Source organism: Amphiura filiformis, chromosome 16, assembly GCF_039555335.1.
Source record: "Amphiura filiformis chromosome 16, Afil_fr2py, whole genome shotgun sequence".
NCBI lineage: Eukaryota > Metazoa > Echinodermata > Ophiuroidea > Amphilepidida > Amphiuridae > Amphiura > Amphiura filiformis.
This window is the reverse complement of record NC_092643.1, coordinates 49,840,114-49,857,296: the sequence shown is the minus strand read 5'-3', so window position 1 is coordinate 49,857,296 and position 17,183 is coordinate 49,840,114. Positions and strand designations below refer to the sequence as shown.

At 36.5% G+C, this 17,183-nt stretch overlaps 1 protein-coding gene across 2 annotated transcripts in view; it reads left to right on the top strand.

The window, feature by feature from the left end:
* LOC140136131 (sal-like protein 1) overlaps positions 1-7,600 on the top strand; it is a 60,484-nt gene extending 52,884 nt beyond the window's left edge. For both annotated transcript variants that reach the window (XM_072157836.1, XM_072157837.1), the window contains exon 2: positions 716-7,600. In XM_072157836.1, the coding sequence (XP_072013937.1) occupies positions 716-5,529 (4,814 nt within the window). In that variant the 3' untranslated portion in view covers positions 5,530-7,600. The remainder of the gene's footprint in view (positions 1-715) is intronic.
* The last annotated feature ends 9,583 nt before the right edge of the window (positions 7,601-17,183 follow it).

Here is a 17,183-nt window from a genome sequence, read left to right as displayed (position 1 = left end):
ACACAATGTTCATTTAGATGACTTGTTAACACTCTCATCTCATGTGCCATAGTTTACATTTCACCATTATATTAACAGAAGCGCCATCATAGCCGCCATGACTCTATTAGTAGTTGGGTATTCATGGCAGCACAGTTCTCAAGTACCAAGTTCCGATTGCCAGTATATGCAAATAGCATAAAGGGAATTGAGCATGTGGAAGTGATGAGTGATTGTGACTCATCTGATTTCTTTGTTTTATGCATGTTATTATTGTGACATCTTAAGTGTTTATAAAACAATATTTTGATTTGAATTAGCTGTATAAAAATACAAAGTGACAACAGAAGTGATTTTGGCAATTTAATCCTGACAGTGTTATATTCTTTCTAATGCATAAACTAATGTTTGTCTTTGATACACTCTCAAGCAAAAGCATGGAGACTATACCCAAACAAGTTTCTAAACGTCGTCTGCTGATATTTAAAATCTTGTAAAAATACAACTCTGACATGTAAACATATGAAGATAAATTTTGAAAATGAAGTCTGCTTAATAAACTTATTGTCTAAAGAAAACATAATTTAGAAACATTTTGATATTGATATCAAAATTTGGTATAAGTTTAGTCATTTTCGTCCCCTTAATTTGACTTGGTAATTGATTTTGTGAAGTATAACTTTGTTGATTTTCAAAATCTAATTCCCTGTTTTTGTCTCTTTATGTCTTGCTACAGGTCCAGCTCCTGGTGATACACCAGTCGATGCCAACGCACAGCACCCACCAACAGAGGGCGCTGATGAATTGAACGGAGATGTCCATGTTTGTGGGAAGTGCCGAGGCGAATTTATTATCATCTCCGAGTTTCTGCATCATAAGCAAACCTGCTGTAAAGACCCTACAGTTCTCATAGTAACTGATCAGGAACAGCAAGGGGAACATACCAACGAAGAGAATTCTGACAATCATATAAATCAACAACATCAGCAAAGTGAACCAGCTGAAAATACAGACATTGGTGAAGAGAGAGAAGGTGAAGTTAACGAGGAGGAAAGCGAGTTGAAGAATTTAGTGAATGGAGGAGAGGAATCAAGGGATAAACTTGAAGAAGGCACAAAGACTCTAACTCCTGAGATTCCAAAATCAGACGCAGACTCCATTGACAGCCAAGAACCAATGGATTACAGTGCCATGAATCCGCCTCTTATTCCAAAATTGGAAAATGGCCGCCCAGCTTTTATGAACGGTTTCACCTCATTACCTCTACCGCCATCCAATTTTGCACTGGCAAACATGGAGCACACCAAATTTGCTGTAGCACAACTCCGACATAGATTATCCCCCGGGAGTTTATCACCACCAACGCATGAGGATATTGGCATAATTCAAGATCAACTATATACCCTTCAACAGCAGCATCTGCATCAACTACAGCTGATACAGCATATACAACTGCAAGTGAATACCTACACATCACAACAGCCAAAATTGGAACCTCATCAAGAGCCGCAACAGCCGCAACAACCCCCAAAGAGCAGCTCCCCGTCCCCAAGTTCTACCTCAAGTACCCCAACATTGCCAACGATATCGCTGCCATCGTCATCTCAAGCTCCGCCACCACCACATCTCCTATCGCCGCCGCCAACTAGTACCACAAGTGTGCTGTCGCCCTCGTTTGAGACACCGCTCCCACCAGGGCATCCACATCACCAACCAGGACCACCACCATTTCCTGCTTTTCCTTTACCGCCACATAGACCGCCATTTGAACTATTACAGCAAGCTGCCATTCCACCCATATCAAGCCCGCTCCATTCGGTACCACCATCACCGTTTGGTGGGCCTAGAGGTCCAAGAGGTCTACTAGGTCTCCATGGTACAAGCAAGCCACCCAATGTGTCTATATTCGATGCCAAGTTCTCTGCCGATGATCCTTTCTTCCGTCACAAATGCCGATTCTGTCATAAGGTATTCGGAAGTGATAGCGCCCTCCAAATTCACATCAGATCGCATACTGGAGAACGCCCATTCAAGTGCAACATCTGCGGCAATCGTTTCTCCACAAAAGGAAATCTGAAGGTACATTTCCAGCGGCATCAAGCAAGATATCCGCACGTCCACATGGACTGCACTCCTCATCCTCCTTCGCCGCCACCTCATCAACAAGAAAGACCATCTCCTCTGGGTCCATCACCAATCCACCCACCATCTATACACCAAGTACCCATGCCAACAATACCAAATGATGTTGCAAAACTACCGATGGAAACCACTAACTCTTCATCCTCTCATCAAGCCGTTCAACCTTCCTCTGGCTCTCCTAATACCAGTACCAACAGCGATGAGTTCCCAATCAAGGCCTCTTACAGGGAATGGCACCCACCTGTAAGCTCTCCTGATGAATCCAGAGATTTTCAGCCTGAGGAGCGTCCTCCAAGACCAGTATCAGAACCTCCTAGACCAGCTTCAGAACCAGCAAGGTCTCCAGCAGAACCAAGACCAACTATTGATGAAAGACCAGCATCCAGCTCTGATTTCACTACTCCAAGATCTGCTAGTCCTGGTCCACAACGTGAGTCTGAAGTGTCACCACCAACTTCAGCTTCACAATTCTTGCCACCTTCAAGCTCCGAGTCGTTATATGGACCTTGGGATTCTTTCTACACAAACACGCCATCATCTCTCAAATTGTTGGCCGAGCAAGGATTTCGTCCATCGGAGACTTCCAAACTCCAAGAACTTGTTGAGAATATCGAGCAAAAGATCACAGATCCTAATCAGTGTGTGATTTGTCATCGTGTGCTGAGTTGTAAAAGCGCCCTCCAGATGCATTATCGCATCCATACTGGTGAACGTCCATTCAGATGCAAGATCTGCTCAAGATCGTTTACGACCAAAGGCAATCTGAAGACGCATTACGGTGTGCATCGCATGCAGGCTCCAATCCGTGTACATCATGACTGCCCCATATGCCAGAAGAGATTTACAAATGGTATCGTTTTGCAACAGCATCTTCGTCTCCATGCTGCGGAAGGCATCCCAATCCCTACTAGCATGAACTTAATGATGAGACCAGAGATGGGTTATTACGGCCCTGAAATTGCACTGCGACGACCAATGCCTATGATGATGAATGGCGTAGGACCTCCTCGTCCTTATGATAGCGAGAAAGCTGAAAGGGAACATGGTAGAGAAGAACCCCAATCGCTTACCAATGGACCATCTGTTCCAAATGGTCAGATCTCAGAGGATTCTCTTGATAAACATGATAATGAGAAAGAACAGGAACAGAGAGAACGAGATAGAAGAGATGATGAGATGGATGATGGCAAAGATGATATTGTAGATGAAGGTCTTACTGAGAAAGATATTGAGGAAGCCATGTTTACGCCATCGGATGACAGCCAAGATGCAGCCTCTCCTTCTGTACCATTCCATGGTGATAACCAACAGGAGGTGCACCAAGAGCGACGGCCATCTGAGATCGATCTAGCCAATCAACACAGCAGATTTGAGCGTCAGCATAGCCTAGACAGCAGATTTGACCGTCAGCATAGCCTAGACAGCGGATTTGACCGTCAACGTAGCCTAGATAGCAGATTTGACCATCCGCGTAGCCTAGACAGCAGATTTGACCATCAGCGTAGCCTAGACAACATCACCAATGCATTAAAGATGAAGATGGCATCAGCTCCACTGAACAACAATACCGAGATCCGTGGTCCTAATCAAGAGCCATTATCAGAACCACAATCTCCATTTACTGAAGAGAACTCCATGACATCCGAGAAAGCTTCGGAGTTACAGAGCATCAACGGCGATGCTCTTGATCAACCACTGCATATTGATGAATCTTCTAATTCTAAACTGGACAGTAATGGTGTATTAGACTTGACCTCCAGGTCATCTGGTGAAACAAGTCCCAGCATGCCACAGTCACAAGGACTCCCTACCTCAACAGCTGCCATGTTTGCCGGACTTGGTGCTCCAAATATTCTCTTAGCTCAGGGGCCAGGTGGTTTGATATATCCACCAGGAAGACGCCCTGTCAGTAACAACACTACTTGTCGATTTTGCGGCAAAGTATTTGCATGCACAAGCGCCCTCCAGATCCATTACCGCAGTCATACTAAAGAACGGCCATTTAAATGTGACATTTGCGGCAAGGGTTTCTCGACACGCGGAAACTTGAAGCAACACATGTTGACACATAAAATACGCGATTTGCCAACTCAGCTATTTGATCCAATGCGAATAAAGAACGAATACAGTCCTTCCATGGTTCCTCTCCCACCTATGGTACCAGCAGAGAAACCAGCAGAACCGCAACTTAAATCTGATCCTGAACAGCAACAGCAGCAGCAACAGCAGCAGCAGCAACAACAGCAGCAGCAGCAACAACAACAACAACAACCACAGCAACAACAACAGCAGCAACATCCTCAGCATCCGCAGCAACAACAACAGCAGCAGCAGCAGCAAGAGCAGCAACATCATCAGCAGCAGCAAGAGCAGCTACATCATCATCAGCAGCAGCATCATCATCTGCAGAGGCCAGACACGCAACCCGTTCATCCGAGCCTGAAACGACCAACTCCTCCAAGTTCGCGAGACAGCGAAAACGAACCACTATCAAAACGTACTCTCAAACATCAGTGTAGTGTTTGCGAAAAGCAGTTTCAATCGGACAGCGCCCTCCAGATCCACATGAGGACGCACACTGGAGAAAAACCATTCAAATGTCATATTTGTGCTCGCTGTTTTACAACAAAAGGCAACATGAAAGTGCACATGGGTACGCATATGTGGAACGGAGGAACGCGACGCGGACGACGCATTGCATTCGATCCTCCGCTTATGATAAGTCCAAAAGAAGGTGAAATTTTCCGCAATGACTTTCTTGGTATGCGGCCACCTTATGACAGTGGTTTCTTCCCATATCCTTCACCTCTGAATGGATTCACGGCACTTTCTAAAGCCAATGAAATTTCCGTCATACAAAACCACCAGACACGACCGCAGCAAGCGCATATTCCCAAGTCTCCGAATTCGGTAATTATGAAAGCTGATGGTCCGAATCCAGAAATGAGAGAAATTCGAGAACTCCGCGAAATGAACAAAATGCGTGACATTCACGAAAAGTCCATAAGGGAACTGCATGAGAACTCCTTCCGTGAAATGCAAGAGAACTCCATACGTGAGATGCACGAAAACAAGATCAGGGAGATTCATGACATTAATAAAATGCGTGAACTACACGAAAGCAAGTTACGCGAAATCCACGAAAGTAAAATGCGAGAAATGCACGAGAGCAAGATCAGAGAAATGCACGAGAACTCAATCAGAGAAATGCGTGAGAACACTATTCGTGAACTTCGTGAAAATGCTCGTGAGAACACTATCCGTGAATTACGGGAAAACGCGATGCGCGAGATGAGAGAAAACGCTCTGAGGGAAATGCGAGAAAGCACCATGCGAGAAATTAGAGGAAATCCTATGCGAGAATTGGGAAAACCTGAAGTTGAACCAGAACGATTAACCACTGCTTAAAGGCATATCTCATTTTAGTTGTCATAGTTATACTCACATTGTAGATCAAAATAGTCAGATTCATTATGCTTGTGCCATATTTCATTTGATCAAATGTCATTTTTATCTCAACTCTAAAGCTTGAGTGTTAAACTCATCTAAAGAATGAAACTCAACTGAATTTAACTGAATTTTTTTATAAAATCTGACTATTTTGATCTACTAAAGTATTGGTAAAATAAGCATAGACTACCTCTGTATCTATATGGTAAACAGGGTGTGCAAAAAAATAAGACAATTTTAAAATTGCAAACATGGGAGTTGCTCCTGTAACCATGGTAACCATTGCATCATGACACAGACAGCTGCAAAGTACTTAAATTTCATCTGTCATTGCTTAGATATATACATGAAAGGAATTTTGAAATATTTTATTATTACAACTTCTTGAATCTTGTGCCAAAATATTGTATTATTTTCAATAACTGTTTGTGTTGCATTTTCTATTTGAAAATTTTAATTCATCTGCCATGCATCATACATTTAATTTTCAAGATTTATTAATCCCCTGGACACTACTGATCATCTAACAGCATTTCTGATTGGTTGATAACTTGAAATGCTCATTTCAATTGCCAATTATGACTAGGCTTTAAAGTATTTATGGCCAAACTTGCATTTGCAGATGATCTTATTAATACCCTCCTTGATTGGTTCAAAATTGGACACAATATTCATTTTGGCCAATTGGCAGGTAGCTTTCATGGGGTTACGAAAGAGACAATTCATGCATGTGTTGTATGTGTTAAACAAGTAGATCATGAAATCATTCAACCTTATTGATACTGAACATTTCAAAATGTCAACTTTTTGAACAAAAAGAGAGATAATGTAACCCAAATATAACTAGATTTTCAGTCCCAATAAAAATGTGAAACTCATTTTTGAAATACAACTCAAGATAAATTATACAAAATGTAATGTTCTTTATAATAACTCATACCCAGGGTAAAGTTCTCATGACCTCCCTGTTGTTTAATATGTATACTTGATAAGATGGTGCTGTTGGGATGATGATGATACTGCAACAAACTCTAAAGAAAACGTTTAAAAGTGGGGTTATATTTAGGGTATAAAACGTTTTAATAACATTTGGAAAACATCTTTGAAAACTTAATGCAAAACATTCTAACATAATGTTATTAAGTGTTGACAAACTGTTTGGCAAAAATATTTTGTAGTAACATTTTGACAACATTTTTAAGATATTGTAGTGTTTTTTCATTACAAATTATTAAAAATGTTTTCTTGACGTTTATTTAAGCTGAGATTTAAATGTTATTAAAACGTTTTTGAACAAATCCAAAAAGTGTTTATAACATGTTGATCACATTTTAAAAACATCTTTGTGTCTACTGGGAATGCAACCCCTTTCTAAGAAGGCAGAGTTTGTTATTATGCACAGTTGTGATCACAGGTTCTGATATTTGGAACTTTGCACTAGGTGATATGGGAATCATTTTGACACAACTCTTTAGAGAACAAAGTTCTTATTCACATTGTTTTAATGTGTAAACATTTGAATTTGTGAATAAGGGTTATTGTATCGTTCATGGTAGAACACCACTAGAATATGCTGCTAGTAAAAACCTCTTGCTTTGGGATTTCTTTTCTTATTTTCTTTCATGATTCTGTTAAGTTTTATTTAAACCGTTGTCCCTTTTAATATGACATTTGACCTGCAGAAGTGAAAGTAGTCGATTGGGCAACAAACTGTTTAGCATCACTACATGTATGTTGTTGTCAAGGCAGAGTTAGGATGTGTAAAGATCTGTATAATTACAAAGCAAGGTGGTTGAATGTTTGTATAGGAATAACTGACAAGAATGTTTATGTATATACAAGACAAAATGTTATTATTATTAAACTAATTATTATTAATAAGTTATTGATATTGGTTAATATAAAACCAGAAGATGAATGTTACAGAATGGTCATCATGCACAAGTGTTATTGATATGATGCCTTGTTTATTTATGGTAAACAGAATGAAAGTGTGTTATAATGAAGGAAACATTGTATTTTAACAGTGTTTCTAGAACCTTTTGTTGCCTAAAAACAAAACCATTTGTACCCTGTTTAGGTAATTTTAGCCATTACACATTTTTGGTGTAACTTAAATTTGATGCAGCTTTAATTTACATGTAGTAATATATAGTAAATGTAAAATTATTAATTTAACATATGATTTTGTCAGCTGATGTTTGCTGGCAACTTTGATAGGGCCAAAGTCAAAACAACATTTAAAGTACTAATGTTTATTATATTCACAACACTATTGAAATTAGTGTTGTTGTGATAATCATAATGTTTTAAGACATTTAATATTTGTTTAATTAAATGCTCCCTATGATTAAATCATTCTAAATCCACGATGTACGAAAACGCAATGTTTGACACTAGTTGTGAAAGACAAAATGGGCTATTCCATTTAAAATCCACACTACCCCTGTGGAAGATTCAGGAAATAACTGACACAGGGGGAGTATGAATTTCAAATGGAATGAACACATTAGCAGCTCCATTTGAAACTCACCCTCCATCAGGGAAGATTCAGGTTGAATCTTTCTCAGAGGGTGTATGAAATTCAAATGGAGCTGCCTAAAGTGCTTATTCCTTTTGAAATTCATACTCCCCTTTTGGCAGATATTTCCAAAATCATCCACAGGGGTAGTGTGGATTTTGACTGGAATAGCCTAATAGTCCCTGACCATGCAAGTCACAGTAATTCTAACCAATTAGAAAACAAGTCACCCTGTGTCCACCTGTTTTCTGTGAGCTTCTGTATTTTTGCACTCTAGAGTAGGGTTTCTCCCTTTTAAAGGGATCTTTATTCTTTTCCTCTTCAAATTGTCTGTTTCACTGATATTTGTGTCAGGGGCTTCCAAATTTTTGTTCAAAAATGTATCATTTCCATGACAACGCCCGGATAATGTAGGTAAAGACCCTTGTATATAATGTAATTGTTATTTAAATCTCATAGAAATTGAAAAAATGAGAACACCAGATACAAATTTTTTATATAAAACACAGAGTTGTTACTTGAAACTATACCCATGATTGCAAATGTGACTCTGCATGAATTAACCCCGATATTTATAGCCCAATTTTTAACCATCTTGTGTATAAAATAGCTGTTATTCAAGAAGACAATCATGGAAAATATATACTATAGTGAAAGAGTATGATAATCAAAGTTGATATTTTTCAAAAGTATATTAATTGATAGCTTGGTCTAAAATAGAAATCCATTAGTTTGGGTTTTGAAAGAAAAACAATGAATTTAATGAAATACTCCATCTTTTTGCAACATTAACCTGTCATTTCCCAACAGCCCATCCTTATTATCAAACACACATCATCAGTGGATTCATAATAGCAATGGTATTTTCAATTTCGTTAACTTGAACTTGGGGTTAAAGTTCATTTGTAGGGGTCAATGTCACAAATAGCATCTAGTGTCAGTGATAGATGTATTTTGATGCAAGGGATGGGAGGTTTAAAAAATACAGATCACACTTCAATCACTATGGACCACAATGGCCTCATCCCAATGGCATAGTCCAATAACCTCAATTAAACAACCATAGTGCAAAAATTGACCTCAAGTTGCAGAGTATGAGTTTTTGTACCCACATTTTCAAAGGTCATTCAATGAATGTACAAATGTATTGAGGTTAAAGAACTCTGCACTAATAGATGAGAATGTTTTGGATCCTAGTGAAACAAAACTGGTATTAATGGATGGAGAAACAAACATCTCATCATTTACAGAGAGATAGTTATGAATAGCATCATTATGACCAATGTGGCTCTGACAGGAGCAACCTACATTGTTGGGCACCCTTATTTAGGAGACAAAAAACATTTCTTGGTCCATTTTACTCATTTGAGATAAAACAGAAGCTGTAATAAAAAAACACCTTTTTTATAATTCAAATTTGATGAAAATGCCTGAGGTAGTATGCATCTAATTTACACTGAAGATGCATGTTTGTGGAAATAAAATATTTACCCTAATTTGGCTAAAAAAACTAGGTTTTTATATTTCAACATACATGCTATTTGTGATTTTATAATTGCCAACTATTTTGGGGCAACAACAAACAAAAGTATGCAATTGGTATTTCTGTCAAGAATAAAACATTTTGTGTGGTATGAGCAGATTCAAACCCATATAGTTGATTTTTGGATAAGAAATTTCAATAGGCTATGAAACAAAAAAGAAAATGTATGTAATTGGTATTAATAGTCAATGTTATCTGGTACATAACAAGTCTTTCCTCTATCCCACACAATATTGCCCTGCTCATCAACCATTACTGTAAAAAGCTGTTCAAATTTTGCAGACAGGTTTGCATACAAGTTCCCAAATCTTAAAATTAATTGTCAAGTCGGCCCCTTGTAAAAACACTTTTGTTCAAAGACAAATCCAAATGAGCGCCCACTTACTCACAATTGCTTTACCTATATATCTGTGATTTTACACTTTCCAGAAATCCCTGCATATTCCATCATGATTCAAATCTGTATAGGTATATAATCAATACTAATTGATATCGATCAATATCAATTGATTATTATGTACAGTTCACACAAGATGTCTTGTGCATATGTATAAAATGTCTTGTTAAATATCAATACAAATCTTTATTCAACATAAATGATAAATCTTTTAAAAAAACCATTGATGTAATATTGTTGTATGGTCAGATATAGTGCACAGGCAAGAAGGGTACTCTGTAAATTGAAATTGTATATTTGAACATAATTTATTGACCTCATCAGGGGAACTATATACAAAGTTTATGACAGAAATAAGTTCTCTTATGTCTGTATTCAAATAATGAACAAGTTTGTGAACAATGTAAATGTACTTGTTAATGAGTGTGAACAAATGTGTATTATTACTAGTACTATGAACAGAAAATACTACAACTTTTATTAGTGATGCTCTGTGCCAAAAGAAATAACCAAAGTTGGACCTTGAACATGGATAAAGCCTTGTAGGTGTAGACTTTATATTGAAGAGGTTGCTTCATCCATGTTCAAGGGCCAAAAGTACATGCAGAAAACACCTCATATTTACTTTTGGCCCTTGAACATGGATAAAGCCTTGTAGGTGTAGACTTCATATTGAATGGTTTGCTTCATCCATGTTCAGGGCATAAAGTACATACAAGGTTTTTCCCGCCCAGTGACGTTATACTTATAAAAGAAGGCTATAGATCATCTCTGGTTTTCATACACTCGACTTTTATGGTGCATTATCATTTCCAAGTGAACACTATTTAATGTGCTAGAATGCAAATTAAACTATTTGGGTATCAAATTAGTACTCAGAATACAGTTTATATGTGTTTCTTAATGCACTTATTGAACATTGTACTTTGAAATGAGAATGCATTTGAAGTAATACTGATTTGCCTTGTCTATGCTCATAACAGTTTCATTGTTTTTCTATCTTTGCATTTAGCTATAGAAAACCCCATACACAAATGAATCCATTTTTGTAAGTTTCTTACACAATTATGCAATTTGTTTATTACACTTTTATGTTGTTGTAGATGGAACAGTATGATGTGTTCAAAAACCAGAGATGATGAATTAAGATGATGTGCTTGTCACCTGTGTTGGGATTGGAATGTGTCAAATAGGTGCATAGTTAGGTAAAGAATGCCATACCAGGTGTGCTAGAACAATAACAACATATGCATGGGTTAAATACAATGGTAAAGAATGCCAAGTATGTTTGAATACAAGCATTTGAAGGTTAAAAGGTCAGGACCTGGGTCAAGTGTGTGTATATGTGTGTGTGCATGTACACTTATATATTCCCATAATACTCTTTAAATAGGTAGTTTAGTGTTAGTGTAATAGCACTATGATGAATGTCCAGGGGTTGTGTATAAGTCCATTTTTGCCCTGTATTTAATCATATTTTGATATATAAATGACCCCAATGATACAAAACAATCACAAAATTTAAGAAAAAAATCTCATAGTAGATGTACCAAATTCAGTCAGTCAGTCAGTGTAGCTGGAATCATGCTAGTAGTTTGTAAAATAACTGTAGAATCGGTTTTGTCTTCATATTGTGTCACATCAGATACATCAGAGTATATCTATGTGTTGTTTGTGCCACATCAGATACATCAGAGTATATATCCAATATGTTGTTTGGTCCATGTTCATGATATCGTATTATGTCATGTTTTGTGATATTGCACCTCATTATGTCTCTTGTAGTTATACATGTGTAACCTTGTTATGTGACGACGAAAAACTTTATATATGACGTACTTCTTACATAGACACTATGTAAGCCTGTATAGGACCCCAATTATAAAAGAAATAAAGAAACGGTTGTATCCAAAAATGATGCTAGTGTAGATAGATAGTGCTGTAATGTAAGATAGTACTTATATGCAGCAATATTATGACTTAGATAACTCAGAGACTTCAGAAGAAATGTTTTCATCTTTCTGAAGTAAAGGGGATGGTTATATCGGTACAAAACAAACATTCCGCAATGTAATAATTGAACAATTCATGTATTTTGATATCATTTATTTATGTATCATTTTCAGATCATGCACTGAGCAATTACAGTTGAAATCCATACACTTCCACTATGGAAGACATGACTTAAATCGCCCACACCATTTCAAATGGAATCACCCATTCAGATGGCTCCATTTGAAATTCACACTCCCTGTGTGGAACATTAAGGTCATGTCTTATATAGGGGGTGTATGGATTTCAACTGGAATAGCCAAATGATATCCACTTAAGATGTATTTGTTTGAGTGATATTATAACATAACAGTGTACTTATGTTAATTAAGGTCAGGTCGGGTCAGGTCAAGTTGGCCTTGACAGAAACTTGCAGCAAAATTTTATCATCTTTTACTTGTACCCAAGTTTTTTCTCACTTTTCTTTCCTTAGTAGTCAAACATTCCATATTTCTTCAAATTCAGCTGCACCAAGTTTTAATCTTTCATTTGTTGCCAAATTTATGTTATGTTTTTCTATGCAAAATAATGATATTGATGGTCACATGCATGCAATTAGCTGGAATTATACGACTCATTATAGTGATCTAATGGAGAAACAATTGTGACATCATGAATATTCATAGAGCATGAATATTCGTAAATCATGAATATTCATGCTGATTTTATCTATGGAAACCAAGATTTTGCCAAGTTCAAAATAGTGCATCAAAACTCTCCACTATTGCCATAGTCAATTATGTCAAGTTTAGTGACATAATCTGCCATAACATAACATAAATGTTACAAAAATTGATATATCGACATAAAACAATCAGTATTATTCTAAAAAGGGAACGTGCTTTAATCGGGGTGTAGCATACAGAGGGAAAAATTATCGTAATCAAGTATCGGACTCTGACTATTGATAGGTTGAACTTATTATTTATTTCATTTGATTTGCTTCTTTCATACAATCCATATCATTATTGTGATATCGTAGATGAGGAAAGGATAGATATGCATAATAAATGCATAAGTAAAATGATATTATTAGAATTATCATTGTGACATGAATATTCATAGGGCATGAATATTCATAAATCATGAATATTCATGCTGATTTTGAAGATTTTCATTGTATGATAACAGTATTATCCCAAATCAAAGAATCTGACCATGTTTTATTTGTATTGTTGTTTCTTACAAACCAACTGTCATCCAATGCCATAACTATTGTACAGTTATTTGCCAACTATATTTTTCTTTGTACATTTTGTAAAATATACAAAATTTGCTATTTCATTGTTGTTCTTATTTGTGGATAAATTCCTTGTATACTGCATGTGCTGAATTCATTATGTAACACCCAATTGCTTTTTGAATAGAGACCACAATATCTGCACTGTTCTGTGTGTGAGAGTATAATGTGTTTTAATTGTGTGATCCCCCAAGAATCCAATGTTGGTCCACTGCTTATTCTTATCTTTTTTCTGCCTATATACGCCAAAAATACAGACAGTGTGCCAGGGTCTTTCTCCAAAAAGAAACTTATTTTTGTACATTGGGTTTTGATTCTGGCAGCTTTTCTGTGTATGTGTACTCGATAATCAATATTTATTGATCGAGTATTACTGATTATTTATTATTGATTATTATTGATTGATTGGCATTGTGTTGGCATGGTTTTTAAATGTTAGGTTGATTATATTTGTTGATTAGCCTGGTTTCATTTTGAGTTCCATTGACATGATATTGTTAATGGTTCATACACTAGTGAAACATTGTATATTTTGTCATACAGGGGTTTAACTAATAAAACAATAATATTGCTTGATGACTCACAGGAATAATTTGACTCAAATGTTTGTCTGTTTGTTTGTTTGCTCATTACTTTAGACAATATTAATGTAGTGACAGTTTACACACATACCGTAAAAAAAAATCGTTTATAAGCATATCCATGATAATTATGTGCCTATTAACGAGTTGCTCGCACAAGAACAAATTTGTGGGTAGTTTGTTCCTCTTTATCATTTTTTTCTTTTCTTTTGATTTACAAATATCTGTGTTACAGATATTTGTAAATCAAAATTTAAACATTTTTTTAAAGTTTAACAAACTACTGTAAAAATTTGTTCTTGTCTGAGCAACTCGTTAATAGGCACATATGCTTAGTAACAAATTTTTACGATATGTGCACACACAAAGAAGATGAGAAAGATCTTCTCTGTTGCATACTAAATATAAACACCCTGTTGAAAACTGCAAGGCAATGAAAACCCCACTTCGTAAAATTATAGTGGTTTTTTTTCTTTGCAAAGTACAAACAAAAAATGTTTTTTATCACTCGCTTTATTTCGAGGTTTTTCAGTTGAAAGTCAATTGTAATTTTCCCAATAATAAATTTTTACATAAATAGACTAAAACACAAAATTATATCCCCAAAACGCAAATCTGGGTCGGTCGAGCCCATAAAACGTGTTTTTATCGTCGCCTAATATTCAAAGCAGGAAAAACTTATTTGCATACATTGCAAAACCCGGGGTTCAGTTTTGATCTGGTTTTGAGGGTTTCCATCCATGATTTTACCCATCTAGGGCATATGCGGAATAAATTAAGAACAAATTCACAACCATTCGCTATATCCAGAGATGATAATCAAAATAACGGTTTTTAAAATAAACTAAAAGTAGCAACATTCTGGTGAAGACACCGAAAGCATACTTGTTACAACCATATTTTTGGGCCGTATAATACTAAACTTTTTTTGTTATTCCATTTTGAGTCGCTTTTGGCAACTTTTGTACGAGACCCTCTCTTTCGGGTGTACACACTCTTAGAAAAAAACGGTTTTAACTTAAGTAGAACCTAAAATGGTTCTTGAGCTGTCCTGTATGTGGAACCTTAAATGGTTCTACAAAGAACAGAAAAGGGTTCTGGAAAGGTTAGAACCATTTTAAACCTGAAAATGGTTCTTGAAAAGGCAGAAACAACAATTTTGGGGTTCTTTAAATTTTCAAGAACCCTTTTCTCTTGAGAGTTCTACATACAGGACAGCCAAAAAACGCTTTTTCTAAGAGCGTACCTAGCGGCGGCGACATGGGGTTGGGCAAAAACTCTTTCTCCCAATAAAAATCCGAAATTATGAACATTTCGCTTTTTGCGGCAATTTTACGCAAATTTTGTATCATAGAAATTGTCAAACATTATTTGCCATTTCCTCACTTGGGCCTATTAAATATTTCTTGTTGGGCGAATGTATAATGGCCAAAGTAAGGTTTGGACCAAAATAAAAGGAGACACAATATGGTCAGACTAAAGTATTTTGGATCAAAGTCTGTAGGACCAATTTTGGGACAAAGTGTTGTTAAAGTTGGTAGAGCGATGTTCCATACATGTGTTGGGTATAATAGCAAATGGTAAGAAATTCTTGGGGAAATAGACCCTTGCCCTTTCTCCTTTGCTTTGCCTTCCCGATTTTCTTTTCATTTTTCGTCAGAGGGGCCCTTTCCTCTTTCATTTTTTGTCAGGGGGCTCTCTGCTCCACCTCCCCCGCTGGATATGATTCTGTCAATGCTCCCCTCCTCCCCTCATTCATTTAAATGGAAATAGCTAAGATGGCCCTTTCAGTTTAGATGGACCCTAAGCCATTCGAGCCTGTTCTCTATAGGGTCCAAAACATTCTCATCTATTACCCCAACCCCAATACATTTGTACATTCATTGGATTACCTTTGAATGACCATGGGTACAAAAAGTTACCCTGCAACTTGAGGTGAATTTTTGCACTGTGATTGTTTAATTGAGGTTATTGGACTATGCCATTGGGATGAGGCCATTGTGGTCCATGGTGTAACTGTCGTGAAACTCTTGCAACACTGAAGACTAGGAACATCTGATTTACCAAATAATAAATTATTAAAATTTCTCCTGTTTTTGAACCTGATCAAAAAAGTACAATTTTCGGTCTGGCGATCATTAGGGATGAAATCAAAACTCGACCGACGGTCGACCACCGGTTTCGGGCGGTTCCGTCCGGTTGGAGCCGGTTTCTATTGAAAGGAAAGCAGTTCAACCGCGGTAACCGCCGATCATCCGACGGTCGAGTTTTGATTTTCATCCCTTAAGCATGTTCTGGGATCAATCCAATATTTTTTACAATCAAAATTTGCTCTAATGACAAAGCGGTATTTCAGTTTCCAGCCCGTCCAAATCTCTAAGATCGTTAAAAAAATCTGGTACAATTTTGTGTGATATTTGCGTGACCATAACGACGACGGGGAAATACTTTTCATAATGCATGCTTAATTATCATTATTATTTTTTTAAATCGTGGCCTAATATTTTAATATAAAAATGCTTTTACTGTTTGAAGTTATTTTTTAGAATTAATAGTTCAAAGTAATAAAAATGCAATTTTAATTAAAAACAACTCTTTTTGACGAGCTGAGAATAACACAGAGGCAAAACTTAGTGAATTGAACATCAACTATACACGATATAATAGAGATGACGTACATTACAAAATGCTTGTATAAATTGCAGTTTATTAACTCGGCGCCAAATTAATGAATGAAAATAAAATTACAATCATAATTATGATGATAATTGGTTTGATAGTAGAAATGGGTTGTGATCTTCGGGTGATCAGATTGCGACCTATCTCGTACTATCAATTAACTAGTTATACAAGTACTGAGATTCATAAATATTAAAAATAATGATACGAGTTTTAATATCTCTACAAACCGTTATATATTACACGAATTATCCTATATTATCTTATTTTTGAGATCTTTACTGCCCAGCAAACACAAGACGTTTCAAAACGTTTTAAACAGATTATATTTTGGGTTTTGGTAAAAACGTCTTAATTATATTAAATGTCGGGTTCATGAAAACGTTTTAAAACGTTCTGCACGAAAACACACTACAAAAAAATATGTTTTTTCAAATGTTTTCAAATTGTTATTGAAAAATATTTTTTGCAAACATATTTTGCCAAATATTTTGTCAACACTTGAATGATACGTTAGAATGTTTGCAGTGAGTTATCAAAAAACGTTTTTGAATGTTATTTTAGACTGAAGACGTTTTATACCCTTTATATACCCTTTA